Source organism: Diabrotica virgifera, chromosome 1 (assembly GCF_917563875.1).
Source record: "Diabrotica virgifera virgifera chromosome 1, PGI_DIABVI_V3a".
NCBI lineage: Eukaryota > Metazoa > Arthropoda > Insecta > Coleoptera > Chrysomelidae > Diabrotica > Diabrotica virgifera.
In genome coordinates, this window is record NC_065443.1 from 55,019,944 (window position 1) to 55,042,919 (window position 22,976).

At 32.9% G+C, this 22,976-nt stretch overlaps 1 protein-coding gene across 1 annotated transcript in view; it reads right to left on the minus strand.

Moving 5' to 3' along the window:
• Positions 1-13,649: 13,649 nt before the first annotated feature.
• LOC114328600 (uncharacterized) overlaps positions 13,650-22,976 on the minus strand; it is a 32,253-nt gene continuing 22,926 nt past the window's right edge. The window contains exon 4 of the mRNA XM_028277490.2: positions 13,650-22,811. Within this exon, the coding sequence (XP_028133291.1) occupies positions 22,306-22,811 (506 nt within the window). The 3' untranslated portion in view covers positions 13,650-22,305. The remainder of the gene's footprint in view (positions 22,812-22,976) is intronic.

The following is a 22,976-nucleotide window of genomic DNA, read 5'->3' on the forward strand; positions in this document are numbered from 1 at the left end:
CTTAACGATGACGGTCGTGAAATCAATTCTTTATCCCCATCCAAAAATATGTGTTATACAATACAAATATTATATACGCGTTGCGTACCTTCTACACTATTTATATATAAATACACGTAATAATATACATATACGTACAAAATTTATTTCGCCTAAGCGATGACGGTCGCAATGACGGTCGCAAATTCAATGCTTTTTTCTCATCTATAAAGTGCACCACGTCTTTAAAGAAGTTTTCACTTCAACAATATTACTATTATTATACGTACATTATAATAATATACCCACAAAATTTATTTCGTCGAAGCGATGACGTTCGCGAAGACAGTCGCGATATCAATCCTTTCTCCCCATCCTAAAATAGATTTTACATTTATTTTAAATTTAAATAATTCTACACAATTTATATACACATACACATAATAAATATACGTACAAAATTTATTTCGCCGAAGAAATGACGCTCGCGATGACGGTCGCCAAATAAATCCTTTTTCCCCATACAAAAATAGGTTTTACATTTATTTTAAATTTAAATACTTCTATACAATTTATAGTATATACATACACATAATGTATAATGTATATACCTACAAAATTTATTTAGACGAAGAGATGACGGTCGCGATGACGCTCGCGAAATAAATCCTTTTTCCTCATCTTTAAATATGTTTTACATTTATTTTTAATTTAAATACCTCTACACAATTTATATACCTATACATACACATAATATATAGCATAAGCGATGACAGTCGCGATGACGGTCGCGAATTCAATGCTTTTTCCCCTATCTAAAAAGTGCACAACGTCCCTAAAGAAGTTTTCACTTCAAAAATTTTTTTGAAAATTTTCCTCAAATTACTGATACCTAACATCATTTTTATTTAAGATAACTCCGTTATTACTAATTTTGCGAGAAAAAGTTATTCTTTATACAAGTGTCTGAATAGTCAAAAAACTAAGATGCAATCATAAGATATCAATGTTTTTCAATTTTATACGAGGTATGTCAAAAAATATGAATTTCGCTCAAGAGTAAAATACCTTTATAGTTTGCAATATTTCAACTAGAAGGATGCAATTGCATATTGAAACATAGTTTTTAGTTCTGAACAACTTTTTTAATAACAAATTTTAATATTCTGAAAATTAAGGGTACTTTACTCTACAGCGAAATTCATATTTTTTAACATACCTCGTATAAAATTGACAAAATTTAATATCTTATAATTTTATCTTAGTTGTGAGAATATACAGAACGTTTTATAAAGAGTATTTTTTTTTCGTAAAAGTAATAATAACGGAGCTATCATAAATAAAATTGATGTTGGGTGTCCGTCATTTGAGAAAAATTTTCAGATTTTTTTTTTCAATTAGAAGAGTGTAAATGCAGATTATAACATAATTTTTAATTACAAACAACTTTTCTTAATGACAATTTTCGATATTGTGAAATATAAAGGCACTTTAATCTTGAGCGAAATTCATATTTTTTGACATACCTCGTATACTGTTGATAAAATTTGATATCTGATGTTGCGTCTTAGGTTTTGGACTAAGCAGAGCACTTTATAAAGAATAACTTTTTTTCGTAAAATTGATATTAAAAAAGTTTCCCATATGGTTCCAAGTTACGCGGACACACTGTATATATTATTACCAGGTCTCTATAATCGTAGGCGGATTAAATTTTGACAAATCAAAATATCTCGATAAAAAGTGGCTTTTTGAGAAAGTACTACAGGCAAAAAAGTTTTAAAAACATTGTGTTAAACTAGTTAATAGTACTACAATAATAATTTAATAGGAACATACACAAAAGCTTAGGGGGGTTTAAGTGAACAAAACCCCCATAATATTTTTATGGGATGCACAAATTTCACTATAATTTTTTTAAGATGTTCCTGCCACACGAATGCCAAATGTCCATTTTCAATAAAAAATCTCTAATAGTTTTCGATCTATTGGAAAAAAATAATTCTCATTTTGTAACTTCAAACGGCTTTAACTTTTTTATGTGCACTTTTTAGGTACTAAGGTAAGTTAGGTTCAATCAACCTATTTTTGACCCCAGAATCTGTGGTAAGACCAATATTATCGGGACACCCTATATATTAGGTCTGTTTCTTTGAAAAGTGTAACAAAAAAAGTGTTAATTTAAATGTACACCTGCTTCTGAGAGGATGGCTAACTACACTCGTCTTGCGCAGTATCATATCCAACCAACTTTGACAACTGTTTAGCTGTCAGATGTGTTTATTTACAAATAAAAAAATATGAAAAAAACATTTTTAAGAAACGCTTTTCTTTAGTTACGAGTGACTAAAATTAAAAATATTATAAAAAAAATCAACCAAAAAGCAAAAAATAAAAAAAATTGAAAAATCTTCATCGAATTAAATGGTTTTCGCCCCACGCTTTTCTTTAACGAATGGGTTAGATTTTTTCAATTTTTTTTTATTTTTTGCTTTTTAGTTGATTTTTTTTATAATATTTTTAATTTTAGTCACTCGTAACTAAAGAAAAGCGTTTCTTAAAAATTTTTTTTTCAAATTTTTTTATTTTTTACTTTTTAGTCTTACACTTTTCAAACATTAAAATATATCATCATGTTTATTAACATATGCATAAAACATATGATGTACTAACATGAAAAGTAGTCGGAATCGGCAAAAAAATTGAAACTTTATTGTTTATTTATGAAGCATAACCTAAACAATTAACGTAGAAAGTGAAATTATGTATAGTTCATATAATTAGCTACAATCTGTAAAAGTTTCAAGTTTTTACATTGTAAAAACAAGAGAATTTAAGCATTTTTCATTAAAATCGTTTTTTATTATTTAAACAATTAATAAACATAATTTTTTTTTTTATTGACTATTCGTGTATTGTTCCCACGAATGCATATGTCTGCAAATTTTCATTCATTTGCATTGGGGAAAAGGCAGTCAAATTAACGTCTAAAGATTTGACGCAAACTATTGAATTAAATAAAAGCCTTTAAAAAATATCTTTTTAATTTTAGCTTCAATTACATTTAAAATGTAATAAGCCAGAAAATGAAACATTTTGGTTCGCAATTTTTTCGCCCAGCATGGATTTACTTGAAATTTTCACAGAAGGTAGGGAATAGCCCAAGGATCATTTTCTATATCATGCCGCTGTACGCTAAAACCTTGGGGGTGGTTGCCACCCCATCTCGGGCTGGGAATTTTTCATTACATTTTAACCATGGGAATCTATGGAAAAAATGTTCTTTACGATTCTTTCGTAAAACTAATATTTTTCGAGTTATTCGCGGTTTAAAGTAACTTTTTCGACGAAAAAAAATCGACTTTTTTAGAGCATTTTTGGAGAATAAATCGAAAAATATGCATTTAATAAAAAAACTGTATATATCAAAATTGTATTTTTTAGAAACGCAAACAAAATCCTGTTTTTATAATTTTTCTACGACCAATACAAACCGAGATCCGGCATGTTAAAGGTTAGTTTTTGTTTAGACTAGTTGATTAGTTTTTTTGTTAAATGCATAATTTGAACTATTCAAAGCCAAATATCGGGAAAATTTTACATTTTTCGAGGAAAACTTACACAATATTTTTTCAAGTCTACAATTAGACCTTCCAAAAAAAGAAAAAATATATTTCTAACATAAAAATTGAGCGACTTATGATCAAAATAAGGTCGGTACCTACTTTTTTTTTTACGAAAAACTCAGTGAAAACTACCCGCTAAATACCCTGCTAATTAAAATTGATCTTCACCTTTCTGTAATAATTCTTTTTATATAGGTATTATCAATACACCCAAGAAGATTGATCTATTTAAAAGGCCTAATTTTTGAAAAATTTTAGTTTAAAGATAAATTTATTTTTTGCAAAATTCGTATTTCATAAAATTTTTTTCAAAATATCTGCGAAAATACTGGAGATACGAAAAAAAAAGAATGTGTGTGTACTTTGTACGCACGTAAGAAGATATTCTTCTATTATATAATAGGTAATTTAAACGAAGTAAATATACTTAAAAGGTTATTTGTACTTGTTTTATTTAAAAATCAAACTAACTTTCTTATCTACCACTTTCAAAAAAGAAGAATATCTTCAAAAATTATATAATAATATACTTACAATCATAAAATCTATAAAAAAAATAAAAAAATAATAACTTGCTTGGGGCTTGAACCCACTTCACGTCTACCGCGCCGTACGAAAGTTGACGCCATTTCAAACTGCACCAAACTCTCGTATACGTCATGTGGGAATATACACAAACTAAACGTTTACACCATAAATTTATATGAATTTAATAAAATTATTAGGCTGATTTTTGTCGAAATAAAATACAACAAAATATAGAGTAAGAAAACGATATATGAGATGAAGATTTGTAGAAAGTTTGTACGTAATCAGATTATGTAAATTAAAGCATTGCCTACTAATAGTTAACTACATTATTTTGTTTACATTTTCCAAATATTGTATTGGTATTGAAACTATTAGGTATTTCCAACTGAAACATTTAGAATTACGTACCTGCGGCTTTTCAAAACTATTTAAAAAGTCACTATAATTATAAATTTTATTTCTGTTCACACATCAATAAAAACTAATATTATACAATATTTTTTTTACCGATAACCTCCATATTGAACAATTATTGACAGATCATTTCAAAATTTCAACATCCAATCAGAGCCCGTATAACAACTAATACCATACTGTCGGTGTGCGCATGCGCGCGGATCAATCAAATTTTACCCTCAATCGATTCGCCGCTAAAGAAGAATATCTTCAAAAATTTTTAGAATAGGTACTAAATTATAGCTTTTTTAATATCTAAAAGTTTCATGTGCATATATTTTATTTACAGTGAATATTTAGCGAGGTATAGCTGTTTAAAACTTCTATTTACGAGCAAACACCCCCTTATTCGAGCCTTTTAAACCCACCCCACTTAAAAACTAAAACCTTGATTACACGTAACGAGTATTGTAGCGAGACAGTGTTCTCGGCCGAGTGCTCGTGTGGTATAAACATACTAACGAGTACTTGACCGAGCACTCGACCCAGTCATATGGCGAGACAGTTACTCGAATCTTGTTCTATTTACTAGGCCGAGTCTTCGACCTCCCACCCTTCAATCGTATACTCTCCAATCCACTCGGTATGTGTAAACAACCCTCGCTGTGTAACTGTGCACATTACCACTTTATCAGAGGAGACGACTTGTGTTAATCAATGTGATTTGTGATTCTCAAAAATAGCCAACAAATGGAACTCAGATAGGACAATAAAGTTTAGTTCAGTTGTATAAGTCACACCCGTGCTTTTGAAATTTCAAATCTTTGGAGTATAAGAATAAACAAAAACGTGATGCCGCATAATATGTATCGATTGTAGAAGAAATAAATATTGTTGGTTTTATACTCAAGTAAAAAAAAAATAAAATTTAAATTCGACATATAGACAAGAAATAAAAAAATCAATGAATCGAAGAGATCGGGAGCGGCGAGATTTGGCTTTCTTAAAATCCATTGTCTATAGTCTATAGTCCAAAGAAGCTTATCTCCTTCTCATAAAATATCCGTCGGTTATTGTATAAGCAGTAGTATAAATCGTTTGATATATTTTTAATGTTAGCTTTATATTATGATCCATAAGTACACTACTCCTTGTTTTTGTGAATCGAAAATGAACTGACTCGCCTCCAAATTCAAAAATTGCCGAATACGTATAAACCATCTCTCGCCCTGACCACTGAACCATCTCTCGCCCTCACCACTGCCTCGGCCTAGTAACAGTTGGCTGTCTCGCCACTGTACTCGTTACGTGTAATCAAGCCATAAGAAATATGACGGAATTTAATTTACATAGCCTTATAGCTCTTCAAAAAACCCTATAAAATAATTTGTAGAAAAACTTTTTATCACCAAATATGAAGGAGTTTTGTTTATAAAACCAATTAGCCTGCTTGGAAGTGTAATAGAGCATTTTCAATGTATATAATATCACATAACCGGTTTTTCGGCAGTCATACGCTATGATATGTTTCGACTTTTCCCATTCACATCGAAAGACAGAAGAGAAGAAACATCTCATGCTCATATGTCTGCGAGTGTGAGTATATATTTCGTTGATTCCTCGCCAGAAAAGCCTCGGCCTTTCATGCGGGTGCAGGAAATTGGGGTTATACTCCAATCACACTTGTTCTGGGTGCTTGGGTTAAGATTGCAACAATAGTCCACCAGTTATAAAAGAAGACGAAGATGACATAGATCTCAATGAAGATAACTAAAACACTATTTTTTGTATTTATATTTGTATTTGCAAATTCGTATTTTTGTGAAAATAAAAAAGTTTTTGTACGTAATTCTACTTTTTTTTCTTTATAGGTCTGTTAATGCCTGATTGCACCAACAAATCTTAAGCTCCAGCTTAGCTAAGCTCAGCTTATAGATCCATAATTTTGGATTTTTATCTAAGCACGTCTTAACTGAGACGAAGTTTAAGATGCAATCCACGTAGCAATCCATTTTGGCAAGCTGAAAATATATCTAAGACTCAATGGTAGAACACGTATATTTCGTAAGCTGAGTTTAAGGCACGTCTTAAGCTTAAGATATTATGTTGGTATAACCAGGCATAAATTACTTATAAAAACTGAAATATTACTAAGTGTGGTTTTTAAGGGTTGAAAAATTAATGATATTATATCCTAAATCATAAAACAATCATTATTTAACCAATCAAAACCAAATTTTACCCATATTAAGGTTTACAATGTTATTATACAGGGTGTCCCGAAAAGATTGGTCATAAATTATACCACACATTCTCGGGTCAAAAATAGTTCGATTGATCCTAACTTGCCTTAGTACAAATGTGCTCATAAAAAAAGTTACAGCCCTTTGAAGTTATAAAATGAAAATGGATTTTTTTCAATATATCGAAAACTATTAGAGATTTTTGATTGAAAATGGACATGTATCATTCATATGGCAGGAACACCTTAAAACAAAATTATAGTGAATTTTGTCATCATCATTCTCTTTGCCTTATCCCTATGCTGGGTCGGCTTCCCTAATTGCATTTCTCCACACAATTCTATCTTGGGTCATATCAATGTCAATCCCCTTTACCAACATATCCTGCCTTATCGTCCCCCCCAAAGTCTTCTTTGGTCTTCCTCTCCTACTCCTTCCAGGAATCTGCACTTCAGCTATTCTTCGTATTGGGTGATTAACGTCTCGACGTTGAACATGACCAAACCATCTTAACTAGTGTTGCCCAAATGCAAGACCAAGACGAGACTTCTTGGTCTTGGTCTTGCGCCAGTACACCTGGTCTTGGTCTTGGTCTTGGTATTGCGCTCCCGGTCTTGGTCTTGGTCTTGCAGCAAGAGTCTTGCAAGTCTCGCAGTTGCCCATTAGCCTATTGCATATCTTAGAACAACGTAACAGAGAGGTACATTTTAAGCTTGAATATCATAGCCATAGTAAAGACTAGCCAAAATATCATAGCCATAGTAAAGACTAGCCAAATTAATAAATATCTAAACAACTGACACCGGGTGGGGTTTGAACCCACGATCGTTGTCTATGTTCTAACTAACTAAAGTTAAAACTACCTCTTAAAACCCACAAAATTTCATTTGCATATCTCAACCGATTTTAGAGCAATAAATAAATCGTCAGTTTGTAAGAAAAATTTCAACCCCTCCCTATTTGGTAAATAAAGCATTTATAAAGTAAGAAAAAAACACAGTTTAATTGGTACACCCGGTATACACTGACAATAATTGACCTGTCTACCAACAATATATATTATTACTGCGATATTTATAAAGAATAGAATAAGACCAAATATTAGAAAAAATCACTTAAATTTAAATAACAACAGTTTTAGGAAATTTGAGACATTAAAAATGCCCCGTTTTTAAGGTGGTATGGTGCCATGGACGTATAAATAAAGATGGGTGGTGCGTTAATTTCTTGGAGAAATATAAGTGCTAATGACATATTTTTAAAAAGTTTGGATACGATATTCGATATTACTGTAGGCGTCGCAACGCAGGAATGTTGTGTTATATGAATATGATTAGAAGGCGACTATTCTTAAAACCAGGACAATTAATAATTTCAGAGCAAAGAAGTCGGCTGCTGAGCAAAGGCGTAGCTACCGCCGCGCCGTATCAATTATACGGGGCCCCGGCGCTGCATGTCGAAACAAAACTTCCATTTAAAAAATTGAACAAAATATTCTACAATTTCCCTAATAAAACGCTTTGAAACAGTGTATTGTTTGGATGTCGACCTTTTCGTGTAATGGATTCTTTATCTATAATATTTCGCCGTATTCCATAACAACAAAGTAGCTTTGTTTTTGGTTTCAAGTTTCTTTTCATTGTTCATTCACTGTTGGCGGTGACACACTGTAAAATGGCCAAATTTCAATTTTTGTTATCGCTTAATCTTTGACGATTTGGAAAAGTGTGTATATTGTTTTGGGTATATTTTCGTGTACTTAATCTATTTATTGTATAGCCCATTTTTTCATTGTCCAGTCACCCTTGGCTTATATAATATAACAAGAACAAGTGTTGAAAAAACTGAATCTGTTTTCAAATCTATTTTTTGAGTTTGGTTTATTAGAGTTTATTAGGTTTATTAGGTTCAATTTGTGCAGTCGATTCAGAAAGTTTAAATTTTAAATTCTGAAAATATTGTGAAGTGATAAAAATGAGTGAAATAAAAAGAGAGTAGCTGATTGGAGAGGTGAAAAGAAAAATGAAACAAAAAAAGGAAGAAGTTCTGAAGAAGATACCCAAAATTTCTTCATTTTTCCATCAACCAGATTCTCAAAGTGATTTAGATTGCAATGGTAAGTAGGTACTAGATCTCTATCTACTAATGAAACAATAATTCTTATCTAATTGTCGTCTGTAACAGGGGTGGCCAAGGTCCTTGATATTCTTTGATAGAAATTTGAATTTTTTTAGAAGCCGTCATTAAATGCGTATTAAAAAGTTATGCAAAAAAGAGATGTTGAAAAATTTTTTACAGAGATTTTTTACTTCTTTTGATAATTCTTTAAATCTTAATGAATAAATGGTGACAGCACTTCTTAGTAATTCTTTCAGATGCTGGTTAGTTCGTACTGATGAGTATTTGAATTTCAGGAATTTTAAAGTGGAAAAAAATTATTTACACCTGTCTTCTTCTTCATGTGCCGTGCTCGATTATCGAGTGTTGGCTATAAAAATTGGCTATAGTAATTTTGTTGGCGGCATCTCGGAAAATGGAAGCTGGAGTTTCTCAAACCACTCTCTTAGGTTTCTAAGCCATGACGTTTTTCTTCGACCTGGCCCTTTTCTTCCGTCTCCTTTGCCTTTTATTATTAAATGGAGTATATTATAACTCTCTAGGTGGCGCATTCCTTTCTAGGTGCCGTCTCCGCTTCGAAGGTTGGCAATCATCAAAGCGATTTTTACTTTTGAGAGTGCGGCTCTAAATAATTCGTTGTTACTACATCCAAACCATGCCCTAAGATTCTTCAGTCATGAGTTGAATCAGCTATCAGCTTCCTATAAATCTTTTTCCTGGATTTTCCTTACATAATGAACTGGAGTATTAGATATTTATCTCCTCCCATCACATGTCCCATATATCTCAGTTTTCTTCTCTTAATTGTTAGAATTACTTCTCTTTCCTTATGCATATGTCTGTCTGATTACCTCTACGTTGGTTATTCTATTAACCCATGAAATCTTCAGCACTCTTCGGTACATCCATATCTCGAATGTCTCCGGTTTTCTCACGTCAATTTTCTTCAGTGTCCATGCTTCCATCCCGTAGTATAATACGGATAGCACATAGCACCTCATAACATGGCCAAAAAAATATTCAAGTTTGCGAGTTTTTACTGCTCTGATGACTTCCCGTAATTTTTCCCCTCCGATGTATAACAACTTCGTTACGAACTCTATCCACCCAACTTATTCGTAGGATCCTCCGATACACCAAGGTTTCAAAGGCTTCCAGCTTTTTGAGAAGGGTATCCGTTAAAGTCGAACCTTCGACACCATACAAAAGAGTACACATTCATATAAGTATATACGGTGTTCCATTGAACATTTTCTAGCACTACCTTATACCAGTTCTTGAAAAGGGCCCCGCGAAAATCTTTGATACGGGGCCCCTGTGGGGCTAGCTACGCCACTGCTGCTGAGAAAGAATGTATAACTAAAAAATTTTATTTTTACATTATATTAATGACCTCTCAGTACATGTCAAATGTGTCGAGTGTTCTTTTATAGTAATGGATATTTTGATTCCCTATGTATGTTTATGGTATTGTTCGTAATGCGCATAAGTCCAATTTTCAAAATTTTTGTTACAATTTTTTTTGTTTCTCATAGAGTATCTAAGAATATAGCCGAACTTTTATACTCCCTAAAACGACCCTCAGTTCTAACTGCAAGACGCAAGAGTCTCGCAGGCTTAGTCTTGCACGGTAAGTCTCGGTCTTGGTCTTGCTAAAATTAGGCGGTCTTGGTCTTGGTCTTGGTCTTGCGAAAACGCAAGAACAAGACCAAGACTGCAAGACCAAGACCGATTTTGGGCAACACTAATTTTAACCTATGCTCTCTCATTTTGGCATCAATTGGTGTCACACCTAGACTTCCCCTAATATACTCATTTCTAATTTTATCCTTCTTTATCACTCCACTCATCCATCTAAGCATTCTCATTTCCGCCACATGCCTTCGTTGTTCCTCTTTCTTCTTCACTGCCCAACATTCAGTTCCGTACATCCTAGCCGGTCTTATGGCTGTTTTATAGAATTTTCCCTTCAGCTTCATTGGAATTTTTCTGTCACACAACACACCACTCACTTCTTTCCACTTCATCCATCCGGCCCTAATTCTACTGCATGCATCTCCATCTATTTCTCCATTACTCTGTAATACCGATCCCAGGGACTTAAAACTAGTGGTTTTTACAATCAGTTTACCATCCAAAGATACCATTTTATTTGTAGTAACTCCATCTTTAAATGAACATTCCAAATACTCTGTTTTTGTCCTACTAAGTTTTAAACCTTTTTCCTCCAGAGCTTTCCTGCACTACTCCAGTTTTTGTTCTAAGTCTCTTTCACTATTTCCTACTAACACGACATCATCAGCATACATTAAGCACCATGGAATGTTACCCTGTAGTTTCGCTGTTATCTGGTCCAAAACTAATGAGAATAAGTACGGACTAAGCACAGAGCCTTGGTGCAATCCTACTTTTACATGAAATTTATCAGTCTCTCCCACACCTGTCCTACACTGGTAGTTACTGCCTCATACATATCCCTCACAATCTTTACATATTCACCAGGGACTCCTTTCTTATTGAGTGCCCACCACAGATTCTCTCGAGAAACTCTATCATATGCTTTCTCAAGATCAATGAATACCATATGAGCGTTTGTTTCTTTACTCCTGTATTTTTCCATCAACTGCCTTATAATGAAAATTGCATCTGTTGTTGATCTACCCTGCATCAAGCTAAATTGATTTTCGGATATTTCGGTCTCTTCACGTATCCGTCTATCAATTACTCTTTCCCATATTTTCATGATGTGGCTAAGCAGTTTTATAGCCCTGTAGTTTGTACATTGTTGTATATCTCCCTTGTTTTTGTAAACAGGTACCAGTATACTGCTTCTCTATGCGTCTGGCATTTGTCCAACTTCCATAATTCTATTAAATAGACCTGCTAGCTACCTTGTTCCTGTCTCTCCCAATGCTCTCTATACTTCCCCAGGAATATCATCTGGTCCTACCGCTTTTCCTTTCTTTATTTTTTGAAGCGCTTGAGCCACTTCCTCGTTTGTTATTTTGGTGACCATTGCTGCTACTGTCTCCGTTGACTCTACAGGCTGTCTGTCAAATTCTTCATTTAATAAGCTGTCAAAGTACTTTCTCCATCTCTTTTTGACATCCCTTTCGTGAACTAGTATTTTATTATTTTCATCTCGGATACATCTAATCTGATTAAAATCTTTTGCTTTCTTTGCTCTCTGTTTGGCTATTTTATATAATATCTTCGTTTCGACTTCCCTGGTATCAAGGGTATAGGTTTGAATACGCTTCTGCCTTGGCTTTTGCTACTGTGGTATAGTGAATTTTGTCCACCCCATAAAAATTTTATGGGGGTTTTGTTCCCATAAACCCCCCAAACTTTTGTGTACGTTCCAATTAATTCATTATTGTGATACCATTAGTTAAACACAACGTTTTAAAACTTTTTTGTCTGTTAGTGTTTTTTCGATTAACCAGTTTTTATCGAGAGGCGGCTTTTTTTAAATATATTTACATAAAAATTGTATGGGGGTTTTGTTCCTATAAACCCCCCAAATGTTTGTGTACGTTCCAATTAAACTATTATTGTGATACCATTAGTTAAACACAGTGTTTTTAAAACTTTTTTGCCTCTTAGTCTTTTTTTGACAAGTCACCTTTTATCGAGATGTGGCTTTTTTTTCAACATATACCTAAAAATGTAAATTATAAATAAATTTTCAGATTATTAACAGTTCTCTATAATCGTACTTAACCATATACAAATATGTGGTGGATTCGACAAATATTCAAAATATGTCGATAAACACTGGCTTATCGAAAAAGTACTAGGAGACAAAAAAAGCTTTAAAATCATTGTGTTTAATTAATTGTGCTACAATAATAATTTAATTGGAACGAGGACACTGGAAAAGAACAAAAAAATAAAATTTTTATGGGGTGCACAAATTTCACTTTAATTTTTTTTACGATGTTACTGCTATAAGAATGCCAGAGGTCCATTTTAAATAAAAAATCTCTAAGAGTTTTCGACTTCAAAGGGCTGTAACTTTTTTTGTGTGCACTATTGTATATAGGTAAGTGAGGTTCAATCAACCTATTTTTGACCCCAGAATCTGTGGTATAATTTATGACCAATCTATTCGGGACACCCTGCAAAATTTTTGACAATAAGGAGTAGTTAACACCCCTAAAAATAATCAACGCCCTTGAGCATGATATAGAATATGAAGTACAGGGTGAGATGATCCTAATCCCAATTTATGCAAATTGATGCAAGCCGAAATTATTATTTTAGGATAAATAAATTTTTTATATCCAACAAGGATGGTTTTAAGGGTTGAAATATGATCTATGATATTATATCCTAAAGCAAAAAACAATCATTACCTAACTAATAAAAACCGACTATTGACCATATTAAAGTTTAAAATGTTATTATATAATTTATTACAATTAGGGGTAGTCTTAAGCCCTAAAAAAGCAGAAGCGTACAACGACTCAATATAGAAAGTAAACTAGAGGGTGAAATGAGCCTAATCCCAAATTTTTGTACAAATCGATGCTGGACGAAAAAATTGCGAGGTTTTGCCATTTTTTCAGCTTCATATCGTGGCCTATAATGATTCTGCCAAAATATTCACAAGCTGAACGAATAGATCATAATAAATGCGCATAACCAACAAATTCGTTCTGTGGGTTTTGTGAAAAATAGTAATAGTAGCGACAAGTGATATAGAAGTAGGAATAGAGTATGGAAAAGGAAATGGTAATAACGAAGAAATATCTGTTTTAAATATTCCTCTTTATTTGCCATTTTGAACACAAAACATAAATTAAAATATTGTTTATAATTTAAAAAAATAAACTAACTGATCTAGAAGAAACCGCAGTTTATATCCACGTTAATGCGCGATCAAGACATATCTCAAAATGTTTCATGATTTCATGCCGGTAAACATACTGCCCATTTAAAAATGCATAAAGACAGGTTTTTCTACGATTAGTAAAGGTAAATGGAAAAATTTCAGGCCAATTTAAAAGGGGCGTCAAGTTTCATAAAATATACTAACAGGATTGAAAGAGGACATTCAAGGTTTGGCGTCACATGCCTACTTTAAATACAGGCTATGACTATTTCTCAATCTTCTCCCAAAACAGTTGTTTATGGCTTTAATTATAAAAAAAAACATTTACATCAATTATTTCTAATATAACAAATATTATCACTTGAAAGTACATATATAGGAACCGTTCTAAAGATATATGAATTAAACCCTTTCAGGCCCCCCGTCCATTACAATGGACATAAGCTTATGCATCTGTTATTTCCCAGTTAAATAACGGTGGTTGCCCAGATACTATTTCTCTACGTTGCTTGATTTTCACACAATGATTTATTGTAGGTACACTCATGTCATGTATTATAGATCTTTAGCGCACACTTAAAAAAGTTATTACCTCCCTCCTGAGACTTTTTTATAAAGTTTTTCATGTTGAGTCAGATAACTTTTTTATTTCGGAAAATTTTTGGGAGGGGGCGTTTCGTAAATATAGATGTTTCTAAACTTTGGTGCATCCGTCAACTATAGTACCCTTAAAAAATGTCGGACAATGTTACTAGTTAAATTGTAAGTAATGCTCTCAAATAGTCCTGCAAAAAAATCATCATTTATGACTTCATATTGGGCCCCCATATGTGGCGAGGGACACACATCATAAAGGGTCATAAAATTTATACTCTCACAGCTGATTTTTGTAGCATTGTTTGATAAAAATAATAAGAATTAACTGGTAATATTGTCCGACCAATTTGTAAAGGTACTCCAGTTGTCGGACGTACCAAAGTTTAGAAACCTCAATATTTACGAAATGCCTCCCTCCTGAAGATTTTCCGAAATATAATAAAAAGTCTTATGAGGGAGGTAATAATTTATTTTGTTATGTGCGATCAAGACATATTTCAAAATGTTTCATGATTTCGTGCCGGTAAAGATACTGCCCATTTAAAAATGCATAAGAACAGGTTTTTCTACGATTAGTAAAGGTAACTGGAACAATTTCAGGCCAATTTAAAAGGGGCGTCAAGTTTCATTAAATATACTAACAGGATTGAAAGAGGATATTCAAGGTTTGGCGTCACATGCCTACTCTAAATACAGACTATGACTATTTCTCAATCCTCTCCCAAAACAGTTGTTTATGACTTTAATTATAAAAAATAACATTTACATAAATTATTTCTAATATAACAAAATATTATCACTTGAAAGTACATATAGGAACCGTTCTAAAGATATTTGAATTAAACACTTTCAGTCCATTACAATGGACATAAGCTTATGCATTTGCTATTTCCCAGTTAAATAACGGTGCTTGCCCAGATACTATTTCTCTATGTTGCTTGATCTTCACACAATGGTTTATTGTAGGTACATACATGTCATGTATTATAGACCTTGGGCCCACACGTAAAAAAGTTATTACCTCCCTCATGAGACTTTTTTCATGTCGAGTCAGACAACTTTTCTATTTCGGAAAATTTTCAGGAGGGGGGCGTTTTGTAAATATAGATGTTTCTAAACTTTGATGCGTCCGTCAACTATAGTAGATACCCTTTGTTGGAAATCCCCTTTTTTTCCTTGTCGACGCCTGTGTTGTTCCTTGTTCGCATGTTATCGAAGTTCACATGTGTCGCGAAAGAAGAAGATCTGACGCTTACCACTTGAAATCCAAAAGTTCTGCCCACTACGAGATAAGATGAGATGCATCCCGACCACTCAAGTGTGCAGACGCGAAATAGTGCCGACTTCGTCGATGATGTCCCGATTGTAAGTACCTTGTATTTTTACCTTGTATTTTTGTTGTTACCTATATATTTCCTTTGTTATCGTTTTGAATTATTTGGCAACAATACATTACATACCTAGCGGGAAAGTACTCTATTTCAGCCGAGCGGTAAGGTAGTTTACCGAGGTGCGAAGCACCGAGGTAAACTACAGACGCGAGGCTAGAATGAGTTCCCGCGAGGTTTGTATACTATTTTACTCACAATCGGTTAGTAGTTTATGGATTTCTAATATCTATCAATAATCTACCAATAATAATTTCGTTTCAAATATCTGTATCCATTTTCATTCTATGATAAGATGAATTATTTTAAGTAACCTGTGAGATCGTTGCTAGGTAACAAAACAAGTTTGTTGAATCTGACATTTAGGCGATACACGACGCCATTAATTGTAAATATAATCAAATTGTGTTTATTTTACAAAAATGTCTGATAGTGAATTTGAATGTACGCCACCAGAACTGCGGGTAGCTGCAGAGAGAGAGCTACTGAAGGAATAATTCCTGAAAAAAGCAGGGAGAGGTATGAAAACACCTATGAACTATACAGTAAATGGTGCGTGGCTAAAGGTGTGCAACATATCTCTGAGACGGTACTTCTTGCTTATTTTTGTGAAATGAGCAAACAAAGTAAAGCCTCCACATTATGGTCAATATATTCGATGTTGCGAGCAGTATTAAACTTTAGGCATAATGTTGATATTAGTAAATACGCCAAATTGCGGGCATTTTTGAAAAGGCAGAACGTGGGATATCAAGCTAAAAATTCAAGTGTTTTTTCTGAAGCAGACATCGATACATTTTTAAACAATGCCCCAATAGAATATCTTCCTCAAAAGGTAATTTTAATTTATTTAGTGCATATTAAATATATGTTATATTAAATTTTTTTAGGTTGCTTTAATTATTGGCATTTCCGGAGCCTGTAGGTGCGATGAACGTTTAAAAATGAAAATAAGTGACCTGGATATTTTAGAAAATCGAATTATAATAGTGATTCCTGTCACAAAAACCTACTCTTCCCGTACATTTGTAATTACAAAATCGGAATGGATAAACAGGTTTACAGGACATTATTTTAGACGTACTTCAGCAACATTATTAGCAAATACAGGTGGAGACATCCTACAGTTGAAAAAGTTGGGGGGTTGGAAATCCAACACCGTAGCAGAGGGATATGTGGAGAATTCATTACATGGACAAATAAAAATTGCTAATATGTTGTCTCATGTAGAAAATCCAGAAACGTCGGCGTCATCATCTATTTCTGAAACTCATAATTTTGAGCAACACGGTCTTACTTTAACCGTTAATAGTAATCATAATTCCAATGTAACTATTAATATTTATAATTCCAAATAGTTTTCTTTTTGTTATTGTTGTTGTTGTTCTTAATTAAATAAATGTTGAGTGGATTCTATTCTTTCTAAACCATCTTTTAATCAAAAATGACACTGACATTTGCAGGTAGAAAAGTGACAGATGCTAGCCGAGAAAGTACTTTCCCGGCTAGCTGGGAAAGTAAAGTAAGTAATAAGTCGCTTCCTGATTACCTCAAAGGTTAGAAATCCATAAATTACTAACCGATTGTGAGTAAACCAATTTACATGTGTTTATTTTTGCGCCTATTGAGAAAAGTTCACTTTCTTTCCATATTAGCTATTCGAAGGCATTAGCAGGGGTTGTAATTAGTATTTTTATTGCTTGTTTTGATTTTATTACTTGTTTCGTTCAATACCTGCTATTAGTAAACAAACACCCTTAAACAATTGTCGGACAGTATTACTAGTAAATTGTAAGGAATTTTCTCAAATAATCCTGCACAAAAAAAATCATCATTTATGACTTCATATTGAACCCCCATACGTGGGGGGCACACATCATAAAGAGTCATAAAATTTATACTCTCATAGCTGATTTTTTCAGCATTGTTTGATAAAAATATTAAAAATAAACTGGTAATATTGTCCGACAAATTTGTAAGGGTACTCCAGTTGTCGGACGCACCAAAGTTTAGAAACCTCAATATTTACGGAATGCATCCCTCCTGAAAATTTTTCGAAATAGAATAAAAAAGTCTTATGAGGGAGGTAATCATTTATCTTTAAGTGTGGTCCAAGACCTATAACTTGCTACTGTTGTATGTTAATATACACCGCATATGAGGTATACATATAAAATACATAATTGATTGTTTTATGTAAATAGGAAATTGCTAATGAATCATTATAATGCAAATAAAATTGTAATGAACCGACTATTGTATGATGTAAAACTGTATTATTATTATTATACAGTATGGTGCAAATGTCTGGAATAAATTATATACTTCGTAAACCAGTAACTTAAAGCCATGGTTTGTTAGAACAGTGAGCGACGCACGGCATACGCGTGCCGTGGCGTACAACAGAATCTGTTGTACTCGACGCACGGCAGATTTGAGTAAGTCGGTTTGTTAGCATATTCTGTCGCTCTCAAAATAGTTTGAGATTGACGTTTGTTATCACGGACGGTGTACGTAGAAAAAATAAATTCTGTCAAAAACAAGGCAATCATTTCATTACTCCTAGAAAAGGAGGAGGAAGAAAAGTTGATAATATTAAATTTTAATAAAAGAAATAAAAATGTAAACGAATATTTTTCATGTCGTAATACAGAAAGTGCATTTTAATTAACAGTCAAAAGAAGATTGTTTTAGAATAAGGAAAAATTTAGAGAATATTTTAGACCTTCCAGGAATTTATTTGAAACTGTATTACAATAATTTATAAGGGATGATATTACTAAAAAACCCTACAACATAAGACAACATCCGATTTCTGTAGAAGAAAAATTAAGCATAACTTTGAAGTAAGTTTTTTTATTTAGAGAAAAAATAAAAATACAGTGAGTGTTAAGTACAAAAAAGAAATCTTCTTAAAAATGCAAAGTATATCATAAATGTATCTTCCATTTCTACATTGCTATTAATTGATTCTGGCAAAAGTACAAACGAATGCACGCTCTGAGATCCTATATTGGGTTCCAAAGAATTTTCGCCAGAAGAATTATTTGTTGTAATAGGAACCTTTTTTTTCGGTTTATAATCGAATTGTCTAATAAATCGTCTAATACAATAGTAATAGAAATTAGACGTTCGGGTCCTGTGAAGCATATGGTGTATTTGAAAGGCACTACTGACTACTGAAAGGTTTATAGCACCGTTTGTTAAAGGCAACTTACTTTTCTCTTTGAATATTTACCCAAAGTATTGACCTGAAAACGGGTCAATTTACAGAGAACTATGTACATATTTAAAAATAAGAAAATAAAATAATAAAAATGGGATATGTAAAGCATACTTTCATCAGAAATCTGTAGAATGACAAGAAAAAATTGTTGAATAATAACGATACACTTTATTTTGTACCAACGTTGTTTTATTATAATGGCTTCAGTTTAATAAATAATAGTAATAATACCAGGAGCGTCATTTGAAATTTTGTTTGGGGGAGGGAGGCAAGCGCTATATATACAATATATTATATATGATGTTATGATGAATATTGATGTATTTTCTGTAAATTTCAGTCATTTTCAGGGTCAGGGGGGGCAAATGCCCCCCCCTGGACGCCCAAATGACGCCCCTGAATAATACCAATTATTCTAAATCCAAATTAAATACTAATAATATTAATTTAATACAAGTGATTTTTTCATTTACTTTGTGCAATTAAAACAATGTCAAATCATGTAAACTTATTTTTGTTTGAATAAAATTAATTTACCACAATGTTGTACAATGTGAGTTCAGCTGAACGTTTGCGTCTAAATCAAATCGCAGTTGATTCCAGCGCACGCCGGCGCCGTCGACGTACACTGCTGTCGGTCTTTAAAGCGCGCAACTATAGTCTTTAAAGCGCGCAACAACAATCCGTTAACGTACAGAAACCATTCCTTTGATTTGGACTGACGTGCGCGGCGTTCGACTGATTGTGAGTTGTGCGTCGCTCACTGTTCTAACAAACCGTCATCCATATGGACGTCATCCATATGTACGTGATGACGTAATCGATGATTTTTTTAAATGAGACTAGGGGTCGTGTGATAGCTCATTTGAAAGGGTATTCAATTCTGTATTCAGTAATATAAATATTAATATAATTGTTTATACACAGGGTCCAAAAATTTTTTTGTTAAATTAAAATTAATGACAAAAAAAAAGAATGTATGCAATTTATTTAATTAAATATACATTTTACTATTGTCAAAAATAGAAAGAAATGTTTATTTGATAAATAAACATTGTTTTCGCTTAAATTCAATGTTAAAACCAGCTCCCGAAAACCACCTGCTTCTTGGAACTTTGAACATTTAATTTAAGCGAAAAGCAATGCTTATTTGTCAAATTAACCTTTTGTTACTGTTTTCTGACAGCAGTAAAATGTATTTTCAATATAATAAATTACATACATTCTTCTTTCTTTGTCAATTAATTTAAAATTGTTTTTTTTGACACTGTGTATAAACAATTATGTTAATATTTATATTACTGAATAGAGAATTATACCCTTTCAAATGAGTTATCACACGACCCCTAGTCTCATTTAAAAAAATAATCGAATACGCCATCACGTCCATATTTATGACGTCACTCTTATAAAATATATGCCAAAATATATTAATTTAAAAATAAAAATCGAACTGTTTCGGGATTTCTCCTTAAAGTCTCCGGTTTACGAAATATCGAATTTATTCCAGACATTTGCACCATACTGTATATGCATAGATTTTGTAATTTCAATTTTACATGTCAACTGAAATAGACAATTGATCTAAATTAAAGAAAGTTTATCAGCTTACCAAGAGATACTTTTGTCTTGAATATTGGTGAATTTAAAGAACAGGATGAAATGCACAAAAGTGTAGATCAGAGTAATAAATCCACAAAGGTGAAAAATACATACCTATTTATAATGTTGGGTATATTATATTATTGTATATAGAATGTCTTTCAGATACCTATATTGAATGATGTCACAAAATACTTCAGAAACTCAAACAAAAAGAAAGAAATAAAATGTCAGAAGTTGAAAAAAGAAAAACTATCCATCAAGTGGTGGAAACGGAGATACGTTGTCCCGAATAAGAAAAAAGTACACCTGTCCATGATAGCATTATTTATAACAATTCCAGTACGATAGCACCTCCAATTTAATTTTTTAGATATTTTCTCACTTCTTTCTTAGATGACATTTTCATATGCTATGCAAAATGCTAAGAAAACTACTAAAAATTTGTAGAATCAATAAAAAATTCTCCTAGAAAAGTTATTCTCGGGAAATGTAGACAACAATATGTTCCGGGATGTCCGGCGAGTCCAAAGAACTAATGACAATAAACGAAACCCCCTATTTAGCTGCCCCTTTTAGCCAATAAATGGCTGATTGTGGAGCAGTGGTACTCTAACATTTCAATTAATCCAGAAAGGAATAGTTAATGGAAGACCTGAAAAAATGGACATGACACACAGTAGCAAAATAGCATAGAACCTTGTTAAAAAACTTAGCGGTAATCTTAAGGAACACAAACAGCAATAAAAATTGCAGCAAACCAAGTCTACCAAACTCCTTGTGAATGCAAGAAGTTAGAACCAATACAGACCCAAAAACCAGAAGAAGACTGAATCTGGAGACAAACCACCTAGTAACTCTAGTTATACCAAAGAACTCCACGATATATGAACAGGATGATAAAAACGGGAAACCTGTAAATGTGGATCATGTATACAGTTAACAAATAAAGCATCTAGGCCAAGTACCAAAAATGGACCTTGCAGCTCTATAACACGAGCTGTGAAACCTGCGAAATTCAAAAATCATGAAAATCTAAAATAGTAGCCTTTATAAAATCAAGGTAGGTTACAGATCTATTCCCCTGTTGTGATAATTTTTTAGACTATATGAGAGACTCATTTTGGCCAGAATGGAAAAAACCCACAACCCCAAACCAACAGTGGGTGCTCCCATAGATCTGACGGAGCGTATGAGAGAGTTAGGTACAATAAATTGCTTCATAAATTGTACGACACTCTCAAATATGGCAAAATGGGCAAAACAGACTAAGATGATCATGGGCGCCCATATAAAAATTTTCAGGTGGGGGGGCAGACTTGAAGATTTTGCCCATTACATTTTGTACACTATGGATAACAATATATAGTTTAAAGCATCCGAAAAGCTAGGGGGGGCCACTTCCCCCCCCTGCCCATGGGTATGGGCGCCTGTGAAGATGATGTAAACTGTGACTGTGGAGAAATAGAAAATACGAGTATGGTATACTTTATATATTATACAAAATTTAGTAGAAAAAAAATGTTATTTTTGAGTTCACTAGGCTTCACTACTTGTTTTAAATAAGCTACAATTATACCATTTTTCTCGTTGATACCAATAAATTGGGCCTGAAAGGGTTAAGTCGTATTTTAATCTTAAACGATTATAATTTATCTAGAAAATCTGAATTAAAAGTTGATCTCCTCAATATAAAATGAATTTCAGAACTTAAAGTTTAACTTTGTAAATTTAAAAACATTTAAAACTTAATATATAAAATTTAAATAACGCTAGGCGATAGAACGAGTTCACCGGTCGACTGATCGATTCTCATGTTCAAAAGATCCGTAGCACCATTAAAAAAATTGGTTACAGGTACAGGACTAACTGCCATAAAATTATTGTGACAAAAATTGGACGGAAAGAAAATTTGGGGTGTATTCATTTGAGCTATAGGTGTCATATTGGGTGTAGTGACAAAGAGTGTAGAGTTGGGAGATATCGTATCAGAGGACCGTCGTACATAAATCAGTGGACCGGGGCTTAAATACGACGTAGGACGTGGAGTTAGGATACATTGTGGAGGTGCCATGTGAGGGCTTCTTGATATCATCTCAGCAGGAGTAAGTTTCTTGGAAGGTTCCTGCTTTTGGTACCTTGAGTTCTTTATGTCGTTCGCTGTGTCTCCTAAATAATTTTTTATCGACGTGTCGGCTTTGTTTTTGAGCAGTATTGAAAATGCAAAGTTATCTTCCATTGCTGATGCAAACATCAATGGGGTAATACCTAAAAATAAACAATGATGATGTAATATTTTTTATTAATAACATAAGCCTACACAAAGCAGTAGCGAAGACTGCATCTTGGTTTCATATATACAGACCGTTTAGTTTTTAATTAGATATAAGAGAGCGAAGGAAGCTCTAAAATCGGCAACATTGCTGTATACTA